General features: G+C 41.5%; 2 protein-coding genes across 2 annotated transcripts; one reads left to right on the top strand and one right to left on the bottom strand.

Annotated features, from left to right (window-relative positions):
* Positions 1–1859: 1859 nt before the first annotated feature.
* hsd20b2 (hydroxysteroid (20-beta) dehydrogenase 2) lies at positions 1860–5614 on the top strand. The gene is made up of 11 exons (XM_085363625.1): positions 1860–2010; positions 3552–3598; positions 4094–4169; positions 4246–4356; positions 4448–4515; positions 4619–4663; positions 4764–4798; positions 4890–4971; positions 5108–5173; positions 5267–5416; positions 5501–5614. The coding sequence occupies exons 1-11, from the start codon at positions 1860–1862 to the stop codon at positions 5612–5614; spliced, it is 945 nt and encodes a 314-aa protein (XP_085219751.1).
* Positions 5615–10109: 4495 nt separating this feature from the next.
* slc12a9 (solute carrier family 12 member 9) lies at positions 10110–20820 on the bottom strand. Its single transcript, XM_085363624.1, has 14 exons — positions 20632–20820; positions 18667–18904; positions 18421–18555; positions 18185–18322; positions 17774–18076; positions 17565–17672; positions 15343–15454; positions 15109–15266; positions 14944–15026; positions 14740–14864; positions 13449–13641; positions 13175–13349; positions 12049–12195; positions 10110–11953 (listed from the first exon to the last, which is right to left on the bottom strand). The coding sequence occupies exons 2-14, from the start codon at positions 18869–18871 to the stop codon at positions 11127–11129; spliced, it is 2709 nt and encodes a 902-aa protein (XP_085219750.1). The 5' UTR covers positions 18872–18904; positions 20632–20820; the 3' UTR covers positions 10110–11126.
* Between the last annotated feature and the right edge of the window lie 4994 nt (positions 20821–25814).

Here is a 25814-nt window from a genome sequence, read left to right as displayed (position 1 = left end):
TACTATACTTCCAGATTGCTGTTAGAACTATTAACAAGTATCTCACATTTACCTCTATAAATGTGACCTCTATAAAAACTGAAGTTTTGAGAATTCACCCCAAGATCAGATTGTGAAATGCTCAGGTAAATTCAAAAACACATCTCAGATAGCATGTTAAATGTTAAAGTTCATGACAGTACAGTTAGAAAAACATTGAACAAGCAGGGCTTGTTTGTGTTGCAAGGAGAAAGCCTCTTCTCTCAAAAAAAAGAGCATGGCAGCACAGCTTAGGTTTCCAAAGTTTCATCTGAACAACCACAAGAATTCTGGAACAATGTCCTCAAGACCAGTGTGGAGATGTTTGGCCACATTTGGAGAAAACCAAACACAGCATATCAGTCAAAACACGTCACACCGACTGTCAAACATGGTGGTGGAGGCGTGATGATTTTAGCTTGTTTCGCAAATCCCAACCTAACTGAAATGTTGCAGCGGCACCTTAAGAGAGCTGCCCATAAATGAATCCCCACAAACCTAAACAAACTGAAGCAACAAAGCAAACAAAATGAATCCACACTGATGTAAGACACTAATAAAGTCACACATAAAACGTTGATTTAAACTTGATGTTGCTAAGTGGTTCTACACAATACTGAATCATCTGTAGCGTGTGTGTTGTTTATATGGGGCTAAACTTTAGCTCCATATAAACAACACACAAATGGAGTTTAATTGAATTTTTCACATGTTGGTAACTGAACCTGAACAAACCTGATCGGGGACACAGTAGTTTATGCTATTTCTGCTAAAACTTAGTGTGAAAGTGGGAAAATAAGTAATCTTGAATGCATATAGTATTTTTTTTATGGTAGAGAGGGGTTAGTAATGTAAGACACACTTGTAGAAATATGAATTGACCCATTTTTACACAAAACACACTTTATTTTGCCACGGGGAGTCATTATGGCTCTGAACACTGCAAGTGACCCAGTTCAATTTTTTATCATTTTAATGATAGCAGCTTGATCACAGCTCTAAATATGCTTGTGTAGCATTTATGGGCTATCACATGTATTGTTGCTCAGACAATTATCGAGAGCATTTTGAGTTTATCAGTGTACAGACGTTGGTTGTTGCATGAATGGATGGGACTGTTTCTACTGACAATAAAAGGTGACAGATTGTAACTGCAGCTGAGATTTATCAGCTGTCAGTAGCTGTCACAACTACGTTATTGCTTTTATCTGCACTGACACCATTTGATGAGTCGTACTTCCAGGCTTTTGACGATTAGATTCACATGTGATTGCTGTTAGAACCTGCTGCATCCTGCAGCGCGTTAAAGGGAAATCCTGACATTTATACGTACCATACAGGACTCGGGTTACAGAAAGAGCTGTATATTGGAGAAAGTAAGCTTGGGCTTGAAGACAAAAATAAAAAACAGAAACACTACAACTGCAGCATGTTTGAAAGACATCTTAACAAAAAACTTTGCATTTTGTGCCATCGGACATGACAGTTACAACTAAGAGCTTTCCCTTGTCGTTTAGCATGCTTACGATCAACTGCAACTTGATGTTTTTATGTTAAGTGAACAAACTCTTAATAATATCATTATGAAATTATAGTGTACAACTCTGTAAAGACTCAAAAGCTTAGGTGTGCTTCCAAAAAGTGGTCTGTAATGGAGGTTTAGGGCCATATGTGTCCAGCAGGGTCACCTTTCATGACAGCAGCATTCAATCAGGGGTGGGGTAATGTGGAGGAGGAGGGGCGTTACAGATAAACAGTTTTCACTGCCCAAAGTTTGGCAGTTGAGCCACTTTTTTGGCATTTTGTACTCTGAGCTAGAAGCAAAGGAGCTCTGCAACAAGATGTTGTTTGCTGACCTACTGGCCATCATTGGAGGAATGACTGTGACTTTCTACCTTCTGAAAATCACTTGGAGATGTTGGTGTGGATTTAGAGAGTTTGTTTTATCATCAAAATGGCAAGTGGACTTGAGAACATACGGACAATGGGCAGGTAAGGTGTCATGGTCCTGGGTCATTTTGACCCAGTGTTCTTAGTTTTTCTGTAGTTTGTATTTTGTTTCTTATGTCCATTGGATTGTTTGGTTTGGTATTTGGATTCCCCCTGTGTCCATGTTTTTATTGTGGTGTTTGCTCTGGTACCGTGTTCCCATCCTATGTGTTCTGTGTTCTCCTCATCCCCTCGTATTCATCCTTCTTCTCTGCCTCTCTCTCTGCCTCTCTCTCTCCGTGCTCATCTCTGTGTACTGTGTTGTGTTTAAGGTCCACATCTTGGTGTCAGTATCGTCAGTTTCGTGTCCTCCCTGCTCGGCCATGAGTAATTGTCTTCAGCTGTGTTCCCCGTGTGTTCCCACTTCCCTCGTTACCTTCTGTGTATTTATGTCAGAGTGTCCCTTTGTTCTGTGTTGCGTCGTCCCTCTAGGTTGTGTGCATTTTCCGTGTCTTCCCAGCGCCTCAGCTTTTAGTTGCTCCCAGTATAGTTTTGTATGACTTCTTATGTTCCTGTTAATAAAGACCGGCCTTTGAGTTCATCCCCGTGTGTCTAGAGCCGTGCATTTGGGTCCTCTCTTGCCTTCACACAGCCGCCGCATGACATAAGGTTAAAGAAGAGGAATTACAGCGTACTCTTCAAATGTAACAGTGCCAGCTGTGGCGGTTTTAGGGTCAGGACTGCAAAGCCCTGGACATGGTACCTCTTTTCTTAACATTTTTATCATGCTAACTCTCAGATCATCACAGTGTCTTCGGTTTACATAGAACTGACTGGTTTGCAGTCAAAATACATGTGTTATCTGCTGCTATGTTGGCCGCCACACAAATCTCTAAGCTTATCTGGGACAGGTCTATCTATCCCCAGAGCACAAACTAAACAAGGAGAAGAAGCGTTTAATTTTAATGCTCCACGTATCTGAAGCAAACTCTCAGAGAACTAGAGGCCTGCTGCAGCACTCCGTTCATTTAAATCAAGGCTGAATACTCTGAAATCACATTCTTACATTCCACTTGCAACTTTTACTCTTGTGTTGGTTACATTTCCTCCTAAATGCTTCTAAAATTACATTGTTACTTTGGAATGACTCGTTGAGATGAGGCATGCAAATAAAGTTGCATTTGAGGTATATGTTTATCTGCACTAAATACAAAATAGTCTAATTCTACACGAGAATCTGTAACTGGATCTTTTTTATTAATAGATACAATTTTGCCCATGTTTTGACTGCTATTATTCCAGTAAACCTATCAGATGATACTGATTTTTATTATTCTGCTTTTTGATATCCTCTGTCAACTAGCAATCTTACTAGTTGGTTATCACTACATTCACAGTAATGCTGGTTGTGCCGTACTGCTGATCAGAAATAATGGAAGTTTCTGCTTTGAATCCACATTTAAAAATGTATTTTTGTATAAGGAAAGCAAAACACATTATCTTTGTCCACAACAAATCCATGTTTAAAACTCCTGCTGGGTTTGACAGGAGTGTTGAAAGAAATAAAACTGATCTGACGTTTTTCTGCTTTCTCCTCTGTGCAGTTGTCACCGGTGCCACATCTGGTATTGGTAAAGCTTATGCCACTGAGGTGAGTCATCAGCTCCCCTTAACAATCGCTCTCTCTCCCACACACACACACACACACACACACACACACACACACACACACACACACACACACACACACACACACACAGCTATTTTGTAGCCGAGACTTTCTTTTGTTACTTTTGTCACTTCTTTTCATGGAAAACAGAAAGTTGTGAATTTCAGTATCTTATAATGTAGCTGCGTTATTACGATGGAGTTTTAGGTAGTGTGTAGTCATGCAGCAATTAATATCGCCTCATGATGTACTGTTGATGTGATAATCATTCTTGCAAATATATTTTTGTTCACGCAGTGTGAAAAATTATCAATTTTACAGCTAGCTTATAAATAAGTTTTCACAGTTAATAAAATTGTTGATAGTAAACTCCAAGACCAAGACATGTGTTTTTTAAGTTCAGAATTATAAAACAATTTGACTGACTTTGTCTCCTTGTTGTGTGACAGCCACAAACTCTCTCTTTTTCTCTTCCAGCTGGCACGAAGAGGCCTGGATATTGTTTTAATAAGCAGATGTGATAACAAGCTTCAAACTGTTGCCAGAGAAATCGGTGAGTTCAAGGAAAATACTACTTTCTGCGGCTATTGAGACAAAATAATCAAAAATATATTGTTTGTTTTCGTCAGAGGGTGTGTATGGAAGAAAGACTCAGACCATCCCAGTGGACTTCACACATGGCTACAGTATCTACACTGCCATAGCCAAGGAACTACAAGGCCTGCAGATTGGAATTCTGGGTAATACATACCCACCTACTTTCCAACTTGCCTTTTTCTTACATACTTACTTACTGAAGCTGCTAATTTTGCATGTCCTTATGCCACATAGTTAACAATGTGGGAATGACCAGTACTGACTGTTTTGCCTATTTCCTGGAAATACCGGATGCTGAACAGGTAAGCGTTGTCGTGTTTTAATGTTATTAAACAGTTAATGAACTGTTTAATATATTTCTTCTGATAACAATCCTTTTTTCATTTTCTGTGTTTTTCTGACCAGAAAATCACTCAAGTGATCAACTGTAACATACTGTCAGTCCCTCAGGTGAGAGGTCTTTGTGGGTATTTCTGAGTAATTTTCACAGCTTTCTCCAATAAATAACCACTGATTGATACCTAAATGAGTTTATGTTGTCTCAATTCAGATGACCAGACTGGTTCTCCCAGACATGGTTAAAAGGTAAAGACAGAAACATTCAAATTTAAAGTGATTATTAGGTAGCAAGGTATGGGATGATGTAATGGATGTCTGCCTTCCATCTTTGACCCAGAGGAAAGGGGCTGATCATCAACATCTCGTCTATGACAGGTGTCCATCCACAGCCTTTGTTGACGCTTTACTCTGCCTCCAAGGTGCTGTTTCAGTATGACGTACTTGCACTCATTGTTTCAGATATACGCTGACCCCGTCACACTGTAATGTTTTCTCACTGGCACACGGTTTGATGATGCTCACTTGTTGGTTTGTCTGTTTTCTTCTTTATTCCAGACTTTCGTAACATACTTCTCTCAGTGTCTCCATGCAGAGTACAAGTCAAAGGGAATTACTGTCCAGGTAAAGTGTGCAACTCTGGTCAAATTTCAAAATTTCATTTTTTTTTTTTCAGTTAAAAGCCAAATAACTCTGGCTCCCTTAATCTCTCCTCAGTGTGTGGCTCCCTTCCTGGTGTCCACCAACATGACAAAAAATGTGAAAGTGAACAGCTTCATGAAGAGCGCCACAGCGTTTGCTCGTGAGGCTTTGAACACCGTGGGTCACTCCAGCTGCACCACTGGCTGTCTATCACACGCAGTCCAGGTCAGTTATAAAGTGCTAAACTGTTATAGCTTAGAAATGATCCCCTCCAATACGTTAACATGTCACTTTTCCAACAACTTACAGATTGCGCTTCTTACAATGCTCTTGCCGGACTGTCTTCGGATGTCGACATTCCTCATTAGGAAACTACGAAGCTCATGCAAGAAAAACGATTGGACCGGTGAAAACAGGGAGTAGTCATGTGACTCCATCTGCACTGATATTGAGGTTGTTTTTTTTCTGCAGGAGAAAATTATCACTCAAATATTACTGAATTACTTCAACTCTATGGTGAATAAAACCCATTCACGACTGTTTTAACTCTTAGACAACAAACTGGTTTCACCGTTTTACCTTAGGCATGTTGACATGGTCAAGATGACCTGATGACGTTCAGAATAGGGATGAAAGGTGATCTGTGTGACTTTGTATGTGGCTTGGTTTGCTTTCAATCAAAGGGTTATTTCATACCCCTGAGAGAGTTTGATTGCTCTTTCATACAAATATGAAAAAGTAGTAAACTGATTACAGCAGGGGTTGGCAACCCTAGGCATGCAAAGGGTTAACTGATGCCACGCCCATAGCTGGACTGGCCGTCAGGCATACCGGGCATTTGCTCGGTGGCCCGGTGACTTTTTTTTTCTCTTTGTAACTGTATAAACAATGAAAGGTGGTGGATTGGCCAGATGCTGGTCGGTGTGTAAAAATAACTCAGTTGTTTGGTGGTGGCTGTCAGGGCAGAGACGTTTAAAGGGGCGGGTGCTTAAAGCTAAAAAGGGGCACATTGAACCAGGCTGAATAACAACAACACACATTCATCAAGAATCTAATATGGGTAACAAGGCAAAGCAAACGTAGCCTATGTTTTACCTGATGGGTACAATGTTGCTGTTAAGGTGTTGCTGCTGCTCCTGCTGCTGATAGTGCTGGAGGGCAGGGCTGTGCTGATCTGAGACTGTAGACATTAAAAACTCCATAGGAGAGATGGTAGCTGATTAAACAAGTGTCATGAGATAATAACAAAATGCAAAGATTGGTGACAGCGCTTGGAACCATAAGGCAACAAAAAACTGAGAAATAAACTAGACTGTGAATCACTCTTTGCTTCTCTTCTTCCTTCCATCCCATCATTTCATATATCACTCTCCACTTGCTGTCCATCTGAGAACAAGGCACAACTTGCTATTGCAATAAACTATTATTTAATTATCCACACTTAACAACTCTTACACTTAATCTATAATAAAATGATGACAGAAAAATGTTATGGAAGCAAAACATTTCAGTTGTGCTTATTATTTTTGTTTATACTGGAATATCTCTCCAACAACTGGTACATGTGTTAATGTTACCTGTGCTCTTTGTAATCCAGCTGCTGAGGGATCCATTACCTTTAGTAGCCTCATACAGCTCCTACTGTTTCCTCCTCATGTCCTTACCAGGCATGTCTGGACAATGTTATATCATGAGTAATAATTTAAAAATCCATATACATAAAACACACACATGCACACACAGTGACATTTTAGACCTTCTTCAGAATACTGTATATACTGTGGGCACAAGTTTCCATCATGGTGCTGATCCAGAATCCTTCCCTTATTATTTATTACTAGAGCTACAATAATAAAGCAATGAGGGGAAAAAAGTAATAAATATGAAATAATGTATTTATGATGATTCCATTTGTTTCACTATCCACTCTGTGCAGGGAGAAAGCTTATTACATTTTTAAACTGTAGAGATACAATAATTTTGCTGCTGTAAAATCAGCATTTTGTCTTATTTAAAATATAAATCTAATATAATCTGTTTCTTAATGTACGTTCTTTAAAATACAGCGTGTGTTTTTTAAATATTATAATTATAATCATTATTATGTGGACATGCATATTAGATCGTTTTTTAGTGAAATATAATCCCCCCAGAAAGGCAGGAAATGCTCTGTAACTTACTTTAAAACTAAATATGTTCCCTAAAACGGTGACAGAGCTACAGACCCATGACAGCCTTACCCAGTGAGCTAGCAGCTATGACCAGCACTACTTGTGCAGTTAGGACAGGTAATGTTTGTCGCGCTGTTGCACACACAGCACGCTCGTTTGTTTCAGTTCGTCAGTTGCCACAAGACAGCTTACCAACGTGTACGTAATAAGCTAATACTCCTGTGTGCTATACACTACAGTGTACGCTGTACACCTACTTACTGGTTTTGTCGCATCAGTCTGTGTCTCTGAGTTAACTTGTGTTTCTCCTACAGCTCCGGACCGCAAAAAATGCGCGTGCTCTTTGTGAGCTCGTTCCCGGCTCGTAACCAGCGCGTTCTGCGATCATTGGTTAAATGAGATCATGTGACTGATACAAGCCAGATCCTTTTATTTAGCAAAACTGTGATTAATAGTTAAATATTATTGTTGAGGGGCACAGACAGGACTCCGCACGCACACACACATATAAAAAGAAATAATTAAAAAAAAACAAAAAAACAATTGCCTCAACAAAAGGGCACTTTGGGCACCCATCAGGAAAGGGGCGGGTGCTCAAGCCCCTTCCGCCCCCCCCCTGCACGTGCCTGGTGGCTGTGGTGGTGCTTCCTCAGATTCAGTAACATTAGCAAGTGGTGGAGGCCAGCAGGTGGATGAGAGAAAGGGGAGGCAGGAGGAGAGACCCAGGCGGCCGCCGGTCTGAGTGTCAGGTGAACTGAACTTCAGGTAAGAAGTTATGACCTGCAGTCCATCTGGGTCAGATATAAACCAAGTTTAGGTGGAGTTTATTTTCGTTTTGCTGACTTTTTACAGTCAGTTACAATAACTCGTACTGCGTACTAGCTAGCATGACGGAGTTTCTATACAGCTGGGTGGGTGCTTTGATGGTACTAATAGTGAACTTTATTTTATTCATAAGGTTAGTTAGTAGAGTTGCCAACCGTCCTGTAAAAAGACTGAATCGTCCCGTATTCAGAGAAAATATTATGCGTTTCGTATTGAGGTGAAAAGGAACAGTTTGTCCCGGACTTCAGCTAGAATAAAAAAAGACACAAAGCTGGAGTTATTCTGTCATTACGCTGCACAGTTGCCTCTTCTTCTCTCATTCTCTCCCCCTCTCTCACCTGTTGCTACTTCAATCATGAAACGATCAATGATCCGCTGATCGTTTGTTTATCACCAACTTTGCACCACAAAGAGGAAACCGCCGGATGTCGCGTTAAACAACAGCAGCACGTTTAAGCTTGATCAGCTGTTGTTAGAATGTATTTAGTATTACTTTCTAGTAGCTGATGTTTGCTGGAGCCACAGCTGTAAAAGCTGCTGGCCATGATATCGGTTTGTATATCTGGTGAGAGGGAAACATGCAGATGAAACCAGGAGATGTCCTTACTGAATCATCAGAGCTGAGCAGGGGATGGAGAAACAGGTTTACCTTTTAGGTGACATGAATGAGTTGAAGGGAAGTTATGAACTGTTTCTGAGAGACAAATAACACCAGGATCCTTTTTTTTAATGTAGCTGACAGCTGGTAACTGTGCAGGGGCGGGTCTAGCAAAGTTTTGCCAGCGGGGCCAGGTAGGGCATTAACAGGGAAAGGGGGACACAAAGAAATACCTTCTTATTCTCATTTAAAATGTCTAGCTTTTAATAAATAATTATCTGAAGCTTACAACCAAAGTTTCCATCTGGTGTAAAATGTATAGAAATCATATATATAACATCGAAGCAGCTGGAATCCACAGCTGTGTGTGTTCATGGAGCTTGCATTTTCACCTGCTGGACATCACTACCTGACAAGTTTAACTGTCTTCAGAACATTGCAGAGGCCTTATTGACAGTATTTGGTTCTACATATCTGTGTAAGCAGATTTTCTCACATGAGTGTCCTCAGGTAGCCGTCTGAATGCTGGACAGTCGGAGACCTATGTCTCTGAGTGGGAGACCAGAGATCACATTAACATGTGTGTCTCTGTATTAACAAACATGCCATATTGGCCCAGTTTATTTTTCTTATCATTGTTGTGAGGAGACCATAAATAACATTTGTATTTTCTGTTGTATAGTTCATTTGCTGTTATGGAGTTCTTGTTATGGATAAAAAGTGTCTTTTTTTTTTTTGGTTTCATCTGTGAACAAATATAATTCTATAAAGTGGTTCTATATAGTGTGTAACCGTTAATATAGAGCGTTATTAAATTTATTGCTAATGCAATCATATGGCACACTGACTTCTGAGGAAATTTTAAATGGCACTCGTCATCAGAAAGGTTGCCTACCCCTGGATTACAGTAAAAACACTAATGCAGTAATCAGGAAAGTGAGCAATCAAGAGTGCAAACTGTGTTTTAATGAGATTAAGATGAAAAGTGCATCAACACAACAACTTCTATCTTTAGCTGTGAAGTATGTGGAAAAACTACAGCACTGTATAAAAACAATGAGAAAAGTTAACGTGGGCGGAGTAAATTATTCTGCAGTAAGAGTAGTGAGAATGACTTTTCTGATGTGAGAATTGCACTGAAGGCAAAGAAAAAAAGAATCGTAATACAACTGGCAGATATGTAGATTTGATCTGTTTTTATTACATTCTGTGGTTTGAACACATAAGTGGTTACAACAAAAATATTAATTTACGTAACAGCTCCAGGGATGACAACAGACAGTGCCTGTGGCAGTAATTTCAGTAATATTAGAGTGCAAGAGTCCAAAAGTGTTCTCATCAAGCACAAACAAGAACACGCTGATGCTTTTTCAGCAGTGACAACAAACTCGGTGTGTTGTGACATCTCATGTTGTAAATATGGTTACTTGAATATTTTGTAAAAATGTGATGAAAACTTGTTTGTCTTTACTGGTCTGAAATGTCATCCTCACCATGAAAGACTGAAATATGATTATATGAAATATATTTGTTCAGCGTTATTGTTATCATTATTTATCACCTCCAACGTAACTGAATAACCCTTTCTGAAGTACTTTTAGAGTCTGCTCTGCTAGCACCAAGTCCAATCCACTTTTTTTTTTTTTTTTAAAATAAACACAAATAATAGCAACAAATGTATCATTCTAATGTCAAAACTGTAACAATTCCTTTTATATCACTGGGGAAAAAATTCATAAATTGGCATGAGGACATGAAAAACAACAACAAAAACAAATAAATACAAATCTGAATGAAACAGGGTCCCAAACAAAAGACGTCTTTGGATCTCTTGGTCCAGCAACCAGCAGAAACATGAGAGCGAAGGAACGAAAGTAGGCAGCAAAAAAAAGTACAAACAAAAAGAACACAATGCCATTTAGAAACTGAACTAGAGGAATTTATTCTGCACTCGTTTTTGTTAATCCAAAGCTCAGCATTTCAGCACTGAAATTATAGACAGATATATTTTATATGTAATGCCCTGGGCAACCCGCGCAGCTTAAAACAACGTGCGCGTTTGTTACGAAGAGCCTTTGGCCTGATTTTGTTTAGACAGGTCTGAAGATAATGCAAGAAGAAGGTTGTATCAACAAAAGCAAAGTATTCTCCCGGTTCCTGGTTCAGTTGAAGCCAGTTCAATAGTTCAAGTATATAAAAATAAGGAAATATCATATTTAAATGAAAGACCTCAAGTGCTACTTGACCATCGTTGCTACCCGCATTTAAGTGAACAATGAGATAAGACACTATTTCAATGACAAATCGTACTGCGATGACAAAAAGTCATCACCGCACATGCTCAGAGGTCAGTGTACGTGACTGGGGTGACGCCGTGAATTAGAAGCGTTGGACCCAATTCATTGGTCACTGCTTCCAGCTGAGCTAGAAACACCTGTGACTGGCTGCGTTGTGAAGGAGGTTGAGGTAAATACAGGAAGCGAACGGTAGCTTGCGAGCTGTGCTCCATCAACATGTGGTTCACTGCTGACAAGAAGCTCTTGGACGGAGCTTGTGCTGGCTCTGCGGTGGGAGTGTGGTGCTGCACCACAGAGTCCCATGGCACGATCTTTATCGACGCCCTGATCCTCAGCTTCCTCAGCAGCTCTCGAAAGGCCTCTTCGTTGACCATCCATCCCTGGTCGCTGGAAGCGGTTCCCACGTTGAGGAAAATTCTCATTTTTGCATGCCGCCATTTGTTGGACATGTTGAGTACGCAGGCCATCTGCAGCAGAAAGAGGCTGCACACGTCCTCGTAGTCACGGCTGCCCGGCTGGAGCAGGTTGAGCGGCCACACGTCTATAATCCGCTCCGAGCCGTCAACCTTGCTGTCTTTATCTTCTCCCTCTAACTGGAAGAAATACCGACCCAGGCACACGCTCTTGTTCATTTTAATGGCGTCAGAAATTATCCCAACGTATTCCTCTGGTGCGAGCCACCGCGGGCTTTCTGCATCCCGGACGGGGGGGAAATGAGCCTGCAGTGAAGGCAGGTCAACCCCAAAATTAAATTCATCCTCGCCGCCTCGTTCCACTGCTGTGTCGCAGAAGGCAGAGTCCTGCAGGAGGAAGTCCTCAGGAGTGCAGCTGTCATAGAACCCCAAAATCAGCATGTTGGGCTTCATGCCACCTTTTAGAGGAATGTAGGAGTCAGCACATAAAGTAACGTCACACTCTGGACTGAATGCAATCACCAGAAAAGCGAGGAGACAAAAATGAGCTTACCTAGGCCTGTGATGCGAAGCAGATGCTGAGTTCCCTGTCTGACAGTAGGAGAGAGTGTCAGGTCAACAAAGGCCTTCACCCCAAGTTTATCAACTAGGCTCATCCAAAAGTTGTACTGCTGCTGGACTGGATCTGAAGGCAAGGTGTCTAAAACACAGAGTAGACAGAAAAATACATTCACCAAAACTAAGCTGAGAGCTTCATTTAATAGATGCAATTTCATCAAGGAAATGGTGAGTGGTAAATGGACTGGTTCTTATACAGCACTGTCCTGCTCAAGCACTTAAAGTGCTTTATGCAACATGTTTCATTCACCCATTCATAAAAGCATGTTTTTCTATGTCTAAGTGCTTTCTATCTGATATTCACACACATCCACACTCAAATAAACATCTGGAGCAACTCAGCTGGAGCCTCTCCAAGATGCCACAGAATGAGTCGAACCCTGGTCAGGTCCCCAGGCTATCGCAGGGCTAGCACATAGAGACAGACAACCATTCACACTCACATTTGCACCTATGGGCAATTTAGAATAATCATTTTAGCTAACCTAACCCACACAAACATCAGAACATGCAGACTCCACGCAGAAAGGCCCCAGCAGGATAGTGGATTGTGGCAGTATGGATTAAGGATTGAATAAAAAGAAATGTAGTTCCGCAAGGCCAAATCAATAAGGAGCTAATTATCTATCTGAACCCTCAGTTTGAAGCTACTGTGCCACAGGAAAAAAGTCAAGTGCAAAAGCTCCTGCACATTAAGTCCCCACAAGGAAACTTTTCATGATGGTATGTGTGATCAGGCCTGTCAGAGCTCATATGAATCCTACAACTTACAGATGACTGCAAGTTGATTCATAGCGTCAGGCTTTCCAGGCACAGGACATCAAAAGGTAGGTTTTAGCTATAAATACACAATGTTTCAGCACTACAGGTAACAAAATGCTTTGGTACGAATTAGTCACAGAACCCAAACAGTGCAAAACTGATACTGAATGTGAGTATCTGAGGCCTTCAAACAACAGCAGCAGCAACTTCAGTTAAGTCATAAGCAAAACCACAACGATAAGAGTAATTTAATACTGTTAGCTGCAGACGGCCATAACACGCCACCTAATGAGCATTACCCAGATCTCCCAGCTGCACATGACCCAGCACATACAGTCCTCCCTTCTTCAGCTGATTTACAAACAGGATGAGCTGGCTGGAAGAGCGGGGGTTGGCCACCATCAACAACACCTGCGGCCTCCAGAACTTCACGTGGTCTTTCCTCACATCCAGCATCAGCAGATACTTGCGCACCTAAAAACCAGAGCGGATAAAGAGAAGCGAAACTATTGAGAAACTGTAGTGCATGCTGGACTTTGTGTGTATGAGTGCGAGTGACTGTGTCCAGATAACCTGGTGGAAAATGAGAGCCTGGCTGATGTAGCCCCAGCTGCTAGTGGGCGATCTGTAGTGGAGGAAAAGCAGCAGCAGTAGGAGGAGCACGATGCTGCCCGAGGAGTACACGGGATTGATGACGAACATCATGGCCAAACAGCTCACAATCCCCAGCAGGCAGGTGTGCCAGGAAAAGAGCTGGAAGGTTGGTCTGTTAAACACACACACAGACAAGACATGAACAGCACGAGCGGATGGATATCACTTTTATGGCAATATATGTTTAGCTTTTGTAGTGTCACAGAACAAGTGTTTTCTTATGTCCTTCCAGAATTGATTAATTGATTACACTTTCATGGTACCATAGCACAATGTTAAATGTAGGCACAGAAGGACTAAAATGCTCTCGGGCTGTGATATTTACAGTCCTGTTACTAAGTGCTTTCAACTGCTTTGCGGTCACAATCAAATCTATTAACCATTTGTTCTCTGAAAATGTCAGACGTTTTTTGAAAAATTACCATCACATCTTTCTTGTCAACACAGACTCCTAACAATTAAACAATAACCTCACGATAATACAGAAAAGCAACAAGTTCTCACATTTGCAAACCTAAAATGTTTTTCACTTTTGCTGGAAACCATTCAGATTATAACCAAAATCAGCTAATGCAGTGACACATTATTGCTGCAGCTTCACTGCAACTTATCCTCCTGCTGAATTCATGCTAATATGATGAAGCTTGCTGTTGTCTGTTAATGTAACGACATTGTAGGTTCCACAATGTCAACAATGAGTTGCCACTGACAGAGGTCAGCAGACACCACACAAGTTTTTATTGTTCTTTCACTACTGGTTGATCAGTATTTATTACGACTCTACTTAAGACATTTTGCAGAATTTAAAACCTTAAGCATGAGTTAAGCATTTTAGTCATTAACATGTGCATATTTTGAAACTAGACATCACAAGCAAGGTGTGGCTCTGAATCAAAAAGCACTGGGCACAGCATGATAGTGTGGTAGCAACTTTTTACACATATAGTGCTTTATCAGCTGTTTTACACTAAACAGGGCTACATTTTATAACATGAACACTATGCTAACTTGCACATTAAGTCAAAAGTTTAAGTGTTTAAAAGTGTTTAATGAGGTGATTAATCATGCAAGTAGTAAGGTTTTGGGTCCATACGAGTTAACCTTTAAAAAAAAAAAAAAAAATCCTAGTTTAAAGCATTCGTCCATTGGCTCCATTTTTTTTAACCCAGAGGCTACAGCCATCTTTTAATATACAGTCTGTGCTCATTACCTGAAATTTGGAGCTGATGCCCACTCAAGCGCCAAACAGGCCAAGTCAACTGCAGCGTAGGCAAGTAAGTAGAAAACAGTCACCAAACCTGCTATCACATTGAGCTCCCCTGCAAACACCACGCACTGCAACAAGCCACAAACTACAGGTTAGTCAACCAGTTCCAATTTCAAAAACAGGGACCTGCGGGCTGCAGGAACTCACCTGTGTCAGGCCCCAGGTGAACAGCACCGCCACCCAAGGATTTCCTGAAGCTGATGTGATGGCAGCTGGGGCTAATGGCAAGCCTTTGAGGAAAACCATTAAAGTTTCATAATTAATCCCATAAGAAGTATAAAAAAATATTTTAAAAAAAAGGATGAGCCTTACCAAAGAGGTGATCCAGAGCAAGAGCATGCAGGATACGGGACGCTCCTATCATGGCACACATCGCTGCTGACAGTGAGGCGCAGTATATCCCAATAGTGACAAACGGTGGCCATAAGTTGATCCGTTGCAAAAAGCCATAATCTTGAATCAACAGGGTCCTAAAGAAATATGTTTGTTATCATAACTCAAACGTCCTATTTTTATGTCATTTATATTTGATAAGCCATTTCCGACCTGTCACAGGTAGCGCTGATCATGAGGAAGAGCAGGACGTAGACGATGAAAGTGTAACTGACGGCTATGATGGTGCCTTTAGGGATTGCAACACTCGGATTCTTCAGCTCCCCTGCAGAGATGAGTGGAGTAAGAGCTGCTGTCATGAAGTGCATGTTTATGTACGTGAGACCAATTTTTGCATGTTCATACAGTATTGTGCAAAGGTCTTGAGCCACCACCGATTCTTTATACTTCTCTGATAAGGAGCCAGACTATTATGTTTCAAGGAATAGTTCTCCAGGCTTTCAAAAGAGCTTTTGAATTGGCCGCTTCTTCACTCATTTACACTCCAGTAATTGCACCTGACCATCTCCAGAAGAATGTCTTTCATAAGCCACTTCACACTGACACCCAAAAGACACCTAACTCAAGGGATGAACCAGTGTTGCGTTTACACAAAACAGACAACTTAGCGCAGAACCAATTTTAAATTGTACCTTTAGGCACTTTGTTACCAGCAACGTGTTGCAAAAACACATCATTTGTTGCCGTCTAAGGAGCTTGGAAAGAAAAGCGTCTGGACTTCTTTAAGTTGCTAGAAGACGTTTCACCTCTCATCCGAGAAGCGTCTTCAGTTCTAAGGGTCAAATGGTGGAGAGTCCCAGTGGTTTGCGACACGAACTGTCTGCCATCTATAATCCAGTTTTGAGATCCCTTCCCAGACGCCTTAACGCCCACTCACACCCTGGGCCATCTGACCTCAGGAAATCACATGATAGGGTGGGCCCAGGTTTCACAATGAGCTCACCCGAAACCCTGGCTGATTGGGACCCACACCCAGTTTCACACCTCGGCTCATGTGATTAGGTAGAGGATCATCAGGGGGTCCTTTTGTCCCTCTTTGGGGGGATAATACTGCCACTGGGTTTAAATCTGGGACTCCCCACCATTTGACCTTAGAACTGAAGAAGCTTCTCGGATGAGAGGTGAAACGTCTTCAAGCAACTTAAAGAAGTCCAGACGCTTTTCCTTCCAAGCTCCTTAGACTACGATGACCTGGATGACTGAGAACCTTCACAGACATCATTTGTTGCCATTTCTTAAGAAAAGATAACAAAGTTTGATAGATACAAAAAAGTATTTTTTAAATATTTACATGATTCCCAAAGAGCTATCAGCTGAAAACTTGACACATGTCAGCTTAGTGTGCAGCGTGTCCTTAAAAACTATTTGGAACCTGGACAAGTGGAGAACAAACGTCTACTTGTCCACTTGTTTCCAGGTCTTAAAAAATATCCACAATATTATCTGAAAGTCATGCCCTTAAGAAACGAGAAAAGGTCCAGCTAAGGCCTGACAGAGAACTGAGAAATAAATCTCGTCCACCAGTTGATCCATAAACTGTTCGCTGAAGCTTTATCAGAAACAATCTCTGTGAAAGGATGGCTATCAAGGAATTCTTAAGAGAAAAGGAAATATGTACAGAGGAGGTCAAGGATATTTACAGCCATCTGTGAAACACAGTGGAGACTCTGTCAAGGTTCTGCACTCCATTTCAGTCAGTGGTGTCAGAGACCTTGCTAAAATTGATGAAATTATGAATGTCATCAGTTTGCAAACATACTACCAATGCAGAAAAAAAACCTACCTGGACAGAAAAACCACACAGTGGAGCACGATCAGCATCGAAGCATTGTGACAGAAAATGGAACAAAAAGCAGCCAACATCCAAAGACGAGCTTTGAATGTCTTTCAAGAGGCCTGGAGAACTATTAGTGAAGACTACTTAAAGACATGACAGGGTGCATTAAAGAATAAAGTTGAACACACCAAATATTGACTTTCAAGCTTGTTAGACTCTGTTTTTGTCTTTTCCTCTCATGTTTTCATGTATCTTTGCACTTTTCAATAAATTACTCCATGCATTTAAATTCTTTCCTCACAAAATATAAAGAAATGAGGGATGACTCAAGACCTCTGCGCAGTGCATAATGCACCATGAGGAGACCTTGAGAAAACAGTCAGAGATCTTTTGGGTATTGCGGTAACGCAAGATAATATAAGAAACGATAACAGGAAGTGAAAGTCCTGCTTTTAAATCTACCACTAGATTTTGGTAGAAACTGCAATATCTGCCTCTGAAATGTCGTTCAAATAATCAAAAAGACGTAAACGTTCAAGAAAAAGGAAAGTATTTAAAAATATCGCTAGTAGCACTGTCACCCCCAACAAATTTTCACCTGACATGTTGGCTCCAGCCATGATTCCTGTGCAGCTGGTGAACATGACCGCAAACACGGTGGCAAAAGACATGACAGAGTTGGTGCTGTAGTCCAACGAGTAACCAGCTAGAGAGAAAGGGGGAAAAAAAGAGGAACCTCAGCAAGACCTTAAATAGATGCTTCCCTGTCCTTACAAGCATTAACACTTGTGGCCCATCTATACTTACGGCCCAGGTTGTTCTTCAGTGTGGTGGCGCTGAAACCAGTGTAGCTGGCGTTGTAATGGAGGGTCTGGTTGCTAGGTCCGTGGTGGGTAATGAAGAATTCTTGAGGTTTGACTGCTACAGAACTGATGAAGACAGACAGCAGCGATACAGTGACCACCAGAAGGATGACGAAGGCAGTGCGGGAGTAGATGTGGGCGCCCACCAGACACACAAGCAGACACAGCAGAAGGATTACTGCAGAATACAACACTGTGTACCAGTAACCCTGGGGAAGCACCCGCACGCCCGTGGACACAGAGGAGTCTAAAAAGAAAAAATCAGGCAGAAAACTTATGGGATAAAGTAAATGAAGTAGATCATTTAATGGAAAAAATATATATATAGTGAAACAAAATACGAGTAGGACCTTACCGGGATCTGCACCAAATACATCAAGTATGGCTTCTACGAGACCTAGAACATAGCCTCCACATGCAAAGATTTTTGCTAGAAAGAACATTAAACCAATACTTCCTCCAAACTCGGGTCCCAGAGACCGGCTTATCATGTCTGATTGTGTTTTTGTTAAGGCTTATGGTTCACCTGAAACTGTGGCAAAGGATGATTTTAAAAAAAAAAGTTTGAAACAGTTTGGTCTGTAAGGATACAATACGCTCCACCGCCCTGTATCGCACCATTGGTGGAAATAGCACAGATGGACAGTATCGTAAGAGATATGATGGTGTAGGCTACAACCACCATCAAAAGAGCCTGCAACAGGCCCGCATGACCAACCACAAACCCTGCAAAGAAGGAGATCACACCACGTGAGTCACTACAGCACAATGACGTGAGCCATTAAAAACATGCCAAGCATGGCTTTTTTAAAATCTGTTCAAACATGCGCCTCTCACCTGTTCTCAGAAATAGCACAATGCTGAACATTGAGAGGACAGTTGGCACCATAACACCGAAAAACGTGTTCAATTTTCGAGGATTCTGATTTGGCGTCCCGGAGCTGGATTCTTGGGTGGGGTCCGCATCCGTGCCACATACCGCTGCAGTCACATTCAGACCGCACACCCCTGAGGTGATCAGGGGCGTGTGTTCGTTTGACATGGCTGCAGAGAAGAGGTTCTGCTTAGTCTACTCCTGTGGAAAAAAAGAAACCAATAGAGACCGTTTTAAAACCATTTTGAAGCAGTTCTACGGAGTTTAATCTGCTTCAGGCAGGCAGCATCTGAACTTGGAGTTGATGGCCTGAGTCACTTCTACCTTGTCTGTCTGCTTTGTGCACAACACAGATTGCTGTCATTTGTTAAGCCCAATTTATCTCTCACTTATCTCCCATTCTCCTTTTGTTGACTTGGACATATGAAAGCCTGCAGGCTAAAGGGCGTGGCACGGTCAATAGGAACTCCATTTTCACACAGTTTTGAAATCACGCTGAGAATTTGCCTCCTCGCCCCTTTCAGTGCCTCCTAAAAACAAGTGATCATCATGTGAAACAACAGCAAATGCCCTAGAACGTCTTATAAATACTTACAAGCCCTGATCAAGTAGTTACTCTTCACCAGCTGAGAATTAGCTGGTTTAAAAGTAAGTACTTTTGTTTTTTCTTTATCATCACGATCAAACGCTCACATGCTGCAGAAAGAATCTGCAGGCCAAGTTTATAGCAGACTTCATTATGAAGTTCCTGCTCACACTTCAGGTCGGTATTTGTAGTCACCTGATTCACAGCTGCTTGTCTGTTTTGACATACAGGAGAGAGAAAAAAAAACAGCAGCCACCTCAGCTGAGCAGCAACCAGGTGGCCTTGCGTGTTTTGTTCCTCTCAGCATTCGCTTTGTAATTATTCCTCAAGGAGATATTTTTCATCACTGAACCAGCAGAGCAGCTTTCTGAAAGCTATTAGCTCAGCTACAGAAATCACATGATAGGAAACCCAGACTGCCACCTAAGTCATACACAACAGAGCTTGACTGAACACGCCAGGTACATTTTCTCCAAATTATTATAGAGGGTTCTAGCTAGCAACTGATTTATGTCAATGATACTATCTGTTAAATAGACAGTTAATTTAGATCTATTTCTCAAGGATAACAACAAAAAAGGGCAAACACTTATTGGTGTCACCTGCTCACATGAGGTTTTCCTTTGTCTCATTTGAGACAAACTAAAGAAAGCGTCAGAAAGGCACTTGAATTCACAGAGCTTCTCAGCTGTTATTTGTTTTGTGTTAGTTGCAAGTCTTTCGTAAATTACATAGGCTTACCCCCATCATGACAAACGACTTCTTGGTTGTTATAAAAGGGAAGTTAAGCATTCAGAGATAGCCACATGCATCAGTTTGTGAGTTCCTGTATTCTAGTTGATGCTGAAACGGGCATTATGGCGCATGCTCTGCAAGATGCTGTCAGTGACGCACTGTGCTGATGTTTACGATGATAAATGATGATGATGACGAAAACCACGATTCAGTCTATCGGGAATTATAGGCCCTCCTGGGTCCCCGGACCCTATTTTTATAAACATGTAGGTAGGTAAAATAAATCACCGCTTCCGTCACATGTACGTTGGATGGGGGTGGAGCAACTGGAGCATAAAAACTTTACATCTCCAGAGAAGGGTAAATCGGGGCAAAAGCTTAACTATGCGTGTGCTGGTGCATTTTGGGTAAATTTCTCCCCAAGCCCGACGGTCAGGAAGTTCGGGCCGGCTGATCCCGCCATAATGTAAACAACACAGCTGATCTAAATGCTCCTGAACTGTCATTCAATCGGCAAAATCAAACATGTTTGCCACGAAACGCGCCCCGTGATGTGATGTGCCTTCCCCCCGCCCCCAGCTAAAACACCGAGCAGAGTCAACCTTACCTCTCGGCACACTTTCAACCACTTCCTGCTTGTGAACTCCTTTTGTTGGTTTGGAAGCTGGGTGTTTGGTTGAGCCTGTGTCAGTTGTGTGGAGAAGTCTCTCGCGTCAGATGCGCAGTAGACTCACAAATGTGGAAGCAATGGGCTGGCTGACCGAGATTAGCTTCCCCTAGAGTTGGATGCTGCGAAAGATGTACTGCCCAATAATAATACAACTACCGCGGCACGCCTCGTTCCCTCTGTTATTTGTTAAAAAGTGTCACGGGAGAGCTGACACTGCTCATGTGACTGCCTACAGGGGAGGGCAAAACATTACAAATATGAGGAAAGGTACTGCTTGTCAGAGAAAACCACGCCCCCAACTGGTGGCCTCGCCAGGACTTTATAAGTCACTTTAAATAAGTGTAGAAGAGTGCAGGTGATGACTCTGGATCGCAGTCTGTTCTAAGCAGCCTGTACTGAGTACTGTATGAACACCGGCTCATTTAGCACACAGTATAGGTCGATCTGTATCCTGGAGTGCAATGCCATTTCTTCCCTCCAGGGGTCACCAAATATCAAAGAGGACTTACTGGTCAAACATGGGCACCGACTAAACCTGTCAAATAATGGCGTTTTTCTTGATTAAAAACAAAAATAAAACCCAAAGAAAATCAATCTGTTCATCTCCATCCATTCAACTCCAGGAAATCAAACCACTTCTCGATGTAATCGAGAACGTTTGTGCGGGAGTTGCATAATGTCGGTGGGTGCATAGCCTGCAGACTGAAATGTCATGCAGCATGTGCCCTCGGAAGCACTACTGCAGTATCAACATCTGATCAGATGTTTGCAGAAGGCTCTAGTGCACGAAGTGCTGTGCAAAAGTCTCGAGCTGTCCCTCATTTCTTTCGTTTTTGCTTCCAAGTCTTGTAATTTTTTTTTTTTTTTTAAAGGTATTGATTGGTTCTCCAGGTTTTTTGAAGGCCTTTTAAAGATTTTTTTTCTTTTTGGACACTGGCTGCTTTTCCCCTTATTTTCAGTTGTTTATTAAGCCACTTAACATTGACCTTTGAATCATTCAAGCTCAAGACATGAGCCAGTGTTGTGTTTACTCAAAACAGAACACTTAGCAAAGAACCTATTTTGAATATCTTTTGGGACTTTGTTACTATCAGCCTTGTGCAAAAGCACACAGTTTATTCAAGCTTCTTCAGCTGAATCTATTTTTTTATGCCAAAGATAATGGAGTTTGATAGGCATAAAATAGTATTTGCACCAACCAATGTGATTCTCAAAAAACTATTAGTCAAAAGCTTTGTATATCTTGGCATGGGGTACAATGTGTTCTCACTAAAATCTGAGAAAATTGAACAGGTAGAAGACAAAAGACAGACCTAAGACAGCCTCACCAGGTGAAAAGTATCTAAAAGATCATCAGAAGGGTGAGTGACAGTGGCTGTCAAGAAGCCATTCTTAAGGAAGGAAAACACAGAGAAAAGCTCAGGTATGCTAAATTATTCAAATCAAATCAAATCAAATCAAATCACTTTTATTGTCACATCACATGTGCAGGCACACTGGCACAGCACATGCGAGTGAAATTCTTGTGTGCGAGCCCCACAAGCAACAGAGATGTGCAAACACAACAACACAAACGAGCAAAATACAAGAATGGCCAACCTGAAACTAATAAATATATGTACAATATATAATAGTGTATGCATTTCTGGATGTGTATACTAAATATTTTCCTACGTGTGTGTGTGTGTGTGTGTGTGTGTGTGTGTGTGTGTGTGTGTATACACATTTTTACAAATTAAATAGTAAAAAAAAAAAAAAAAAAAAATAATAATAATAATAATAATAATAATAATAATAATAATAATAATAAAATATATAAAATATACAGAGTTGAATATGTGCAAAACAAGTGGCATTTATATACAGTGTGGAGTGCATAATGTTGAAGTTCCAGTAGTGAAGCTGAGGTGTCTATGACGTGTTCAGCAGTCTGATGGCCTGATGGAAAAAGCTGTCTCTCAGTCTGCTGGTACGGGACCGGATGCTGCAGAACCTCCTTCCTGATGGAAGTAGTCTGAACAGTTTATGGCTGGGGTGACTGGAGTCCTTGATGATCCTCCCCGCTTTCCTCAGGCAGCGCTTCCTGTAGATGTCTTGGAGGGAGGGAAGCTCACCTCCAATTATCCGTTCAGAGCACCGCACTACTCGCTGGAGAGCTTTGCAGTTGTAGGCGGTGCTGTTGCCATACCAGGTGGTGATGCATCCAGTGAGGATGCTCTCAATGGCACAGTGATAGAAGGTCCTGAGGATGCGGGGGCTCATGCCGAATCTTTTCAGTCTCCTGAGAAAGAAGAGGCGCTGCTGCGCCTTCTTCACTGTTTTGTTTGTGTGTACTGACCACGTAAGATCCTCAGCCAGATGTACACCAAGGAACCGGAAGCTGCTCACTCTCTCCACAGCAGCGCCGTTGATGGTGATGGGGGTGTGTACTTCTCTGCACCTCCAGAAGTCCACTATCAACTCCTTTGTCTTTGCGACGTTGAGGGTGAGATGGTTGTCTTGACACCAGTGGGTCAGGGCGCTGACCTCCTCCCTGTAAGCCGTCTCATCACCGTTGGTGATAAGACCCACCACTGTAGTGTCGTCCGCAAACTTCACAATGATGTTGGAGCTGTTAGTGGCTGTGCAGTCGTAGGTGTAGAGTGAGTACAGGAGAGGGCTCAGTACACACCCCTGTGGAGCACCAGTGTTCAGTGTGATGGGGGATGAGGTGATGCTGCCTAGTCTGACCACCTGGCGTCTGTCAGACAGGAAGCTAAGGATCCAGCTGCAGAGGGAGCTGCTCAGTCCTAGATCCTGCAGTTTCTAGGACTGCAGTTTCTATTCAAGAGCTGGACTGAAAAATCAGTGGCAACAGTTTTCATGGGGTGATGAATCCTAATCTGAAACTTTTGGCTTCAGGTTATCATCTGTATGTACGACAAGGACAGGAGAGAAGTGCAACAGTAAGCATGCACAGCCATCTCTAAAACATGGTGGAGGCTCTCTCATGGTTCGGGGCTGCATTTCAGCCAGCGGTGTTGGGAATCTTGTTGAATTTGATGGGAATATGAACTCTGATTTACAAAGTAACTACTTTTATTAAAGCGCAGGGTAAAAACCATTCACACTCACATTTACACCTATGGGCAATTTAGAAGCAGTCACCACTTAACCTAACCCCACTGACCTGGAGAGAACAATGCTAACGCGTTGCCCTATCAGAACAATCTAAATAAATACTCAAACCTCTTTTAAAATTGTCAATTCTGGAAGGTATGAGCATGATTTTCAGCTTTAATGCACTCTATATTAGAGTTAGTCTCTTGCTCATCTATAAACTACCCCATATTACTGCAGGGTTGACAGTCTTGCACTGGCTCACTGTGTATTAAAGAATTAAAAAGTAGTGCTGTTTGTATTTAAAGTCTTAAATGGTCTTGCAGCTGCATATGTGATAAATTTTGTGTCCATACATAAACAGAAATGCATCAGCTGTGGTTGTCTTTAAATCAGAGCGGATGAAATACAGCTTTGGAAACAGCTGAAATGGAACTGTTGCTGGAGGACAGGTTGCTGTTGTGTTGTTTTATCTAATAATTTAGTTTAATTTCAATTCATTTTTATTTATATGGCACAAATTCAAACCAACAGTTGCCTCAGGGGACTTTATATTTAAGGTAATGACCCTACAGTATTAGAGAGAAACCCCAATAATGACACAGTCCCCTGTGAAGAAGCACTTTGTGACAGTGGGAAGCAAAAACTCCAGCAGAACCAGGCTCAGAGAGGGGCAGCTAACTGGATGAGTATGATGGGAAAAATAATGTGAACATCTTGACCATGAATTTTAAGGAACCCATTTATTTATTTTTATGTTACTTTTTTCTTGTAAAGTACTTTGGTTTTGGTGATATATAAATAAACTTTACTTGCTTACCTACTTTATTTTTCAGCATCACAATGATCCCAAACACACACCAATGCAGTAAATGCACACCTAGAAAGAAAAACACACACTGCCACATATAAGTCATGGACTGGCCTCCCCAGAGTCCAGACCGTAACTCTTCCTGAAGACTATTTAGAGAAATTACAAGCTGCCTAGCACAGTTCAGGCTGTGTTGAAGAATAAAGGTGGTCCTATCGAATATTGACTTTTAAGCTCGCTAGAATTGTTAAACTCTGTTTCTGCCTGATATATTGTATTTCCATGTGTGTTTTAACATGCTTCAATAAATCTCTGCACCATTTTCCCATAGCTAAATATAATGAAAGTGTGGATGTCTGAAGATTTTTATACAGAACCATATGTATTCTTGTTTATAATGGTTTGGCCCTTCATGACATAATATTGCATTAATATTAGTATTGTGTTATTTTAAGTTTAATATTTTCAACATTTGCTTAAGATCTTAAATATTCCAGAAGTAAATTCGAAGTAATGCGATTACTTTAACTAAGAAAATCCACACTTAAGCGCTAAAAGCTTTTTGTTACTTCTCTGCAACCTGCATTTCATTCATTTTATCATTTCTCTGCAAAAAAATAAAAAATAAAAATACTCTCAAAGAGTTTTCTCCACAAAAAGTTCCCTTGTGAGGGTTGACTGATTACAGTCATTCTTGATCCCACTAAGTTGTAATATCATAGATTCATGTTTGTGCATTCATCAGGGGACAAAGGTGGGAAAACTCTGCACACACATCATCCTGCACGATGAAGGTCAAACACCCAGCTGAGGCAGAAATGCTCGTCAGGAAACAGCACGATAAACAGGACATGTTTATCAGAGGAGAGGGGCTTTACGGACACATCCTCAGTTTGGTGCACTCATAGATTTATGGGATAGATCCGAGTACTAGTCAAGCTCCCACGTGATTCAGTGATTGTTTAAACCTGCTAAATCTTCTTTCTTTTTTTCAAACATGCATTGCAACATCTTCATCTCACTGAAATCGTCTCAATGTCACGTGAAATTAGACATATAATTCATATTTTCTGTAAAACGCCTGAAAATCCATCAATCATATGCTGTAGATTTTTATAAATGTAATCGACCTGTGTCTGGTGAGACAATAACTGTCCATGTGAGCACAGGATCCCCCGAGTAGTGGTCTGCACAGGAAGGAGGAGGCGGG

This window comes from Diplotaxodon limnothrissa, linkage group LG10 (genome assembly GCF_057381915.1).
Source record: "Diplotaxodon limnothrissa isolate DT_005_m linkage group LG10, D_limnothrissa_male_GT1.1, whole genome shotgun sequence".
NCBI classification, from domain to species: Eukaryota; Metazoa; Chordata; class Actinopteri; order Cichliformes; family Cichlidae; genus Diplotaxodon; species Diplotaxodon limnothrissa.
This window is presented reverse-complemented; position numbering and strand designations above follow the sequence as displayed.

Bases quoted from the DNA above. Each gene is read 5' to 3' on its own strand.
- hsd20b2 (XM_085363625.1), top strand. From the start codon at position 1,860: ATGTTGTTTGCTGACCTACTGGCCATCATTGGAGGAATGACTGTGACT. The intron at 4,799-4,889 runs GTAAAGACAGAA...TCTTTGACCCAG, and splicing joins CTCCCAGACATGGTTAAAAG to AGGAAAGGGGCTGATCATCA. The intron at 5,174-5,266 runs GTAAAGTGTGCA...ATCTCTCCTCAG, and splicing joins CAAAGGGAATTACTGTCCAG to TGTGTGGCTCCCTTCCTGGT.
- slc12a9 (XM_085363624.1), bottom strand. From the start codon at position 18,871: ATGTCAAACGAACACACGCCCCTGATCACCTCAGGGGTGTGCGGTCTG. The intron at 18,556-18,666 runs GTGAGAGGCGCA...CCTTCTTTGCAG, and splicing joins TGTGCTATTTCTGAGAACAG to GGTTTGTGGTTGGTCATGCG. The intron at 13,642-14,739 runs GTAATGAGCACA...TGTGTTTAACAG, and splicing joins GCATCAGCTCCAAATTTCAG to ACCAACCTTCCAGCTCTTTT.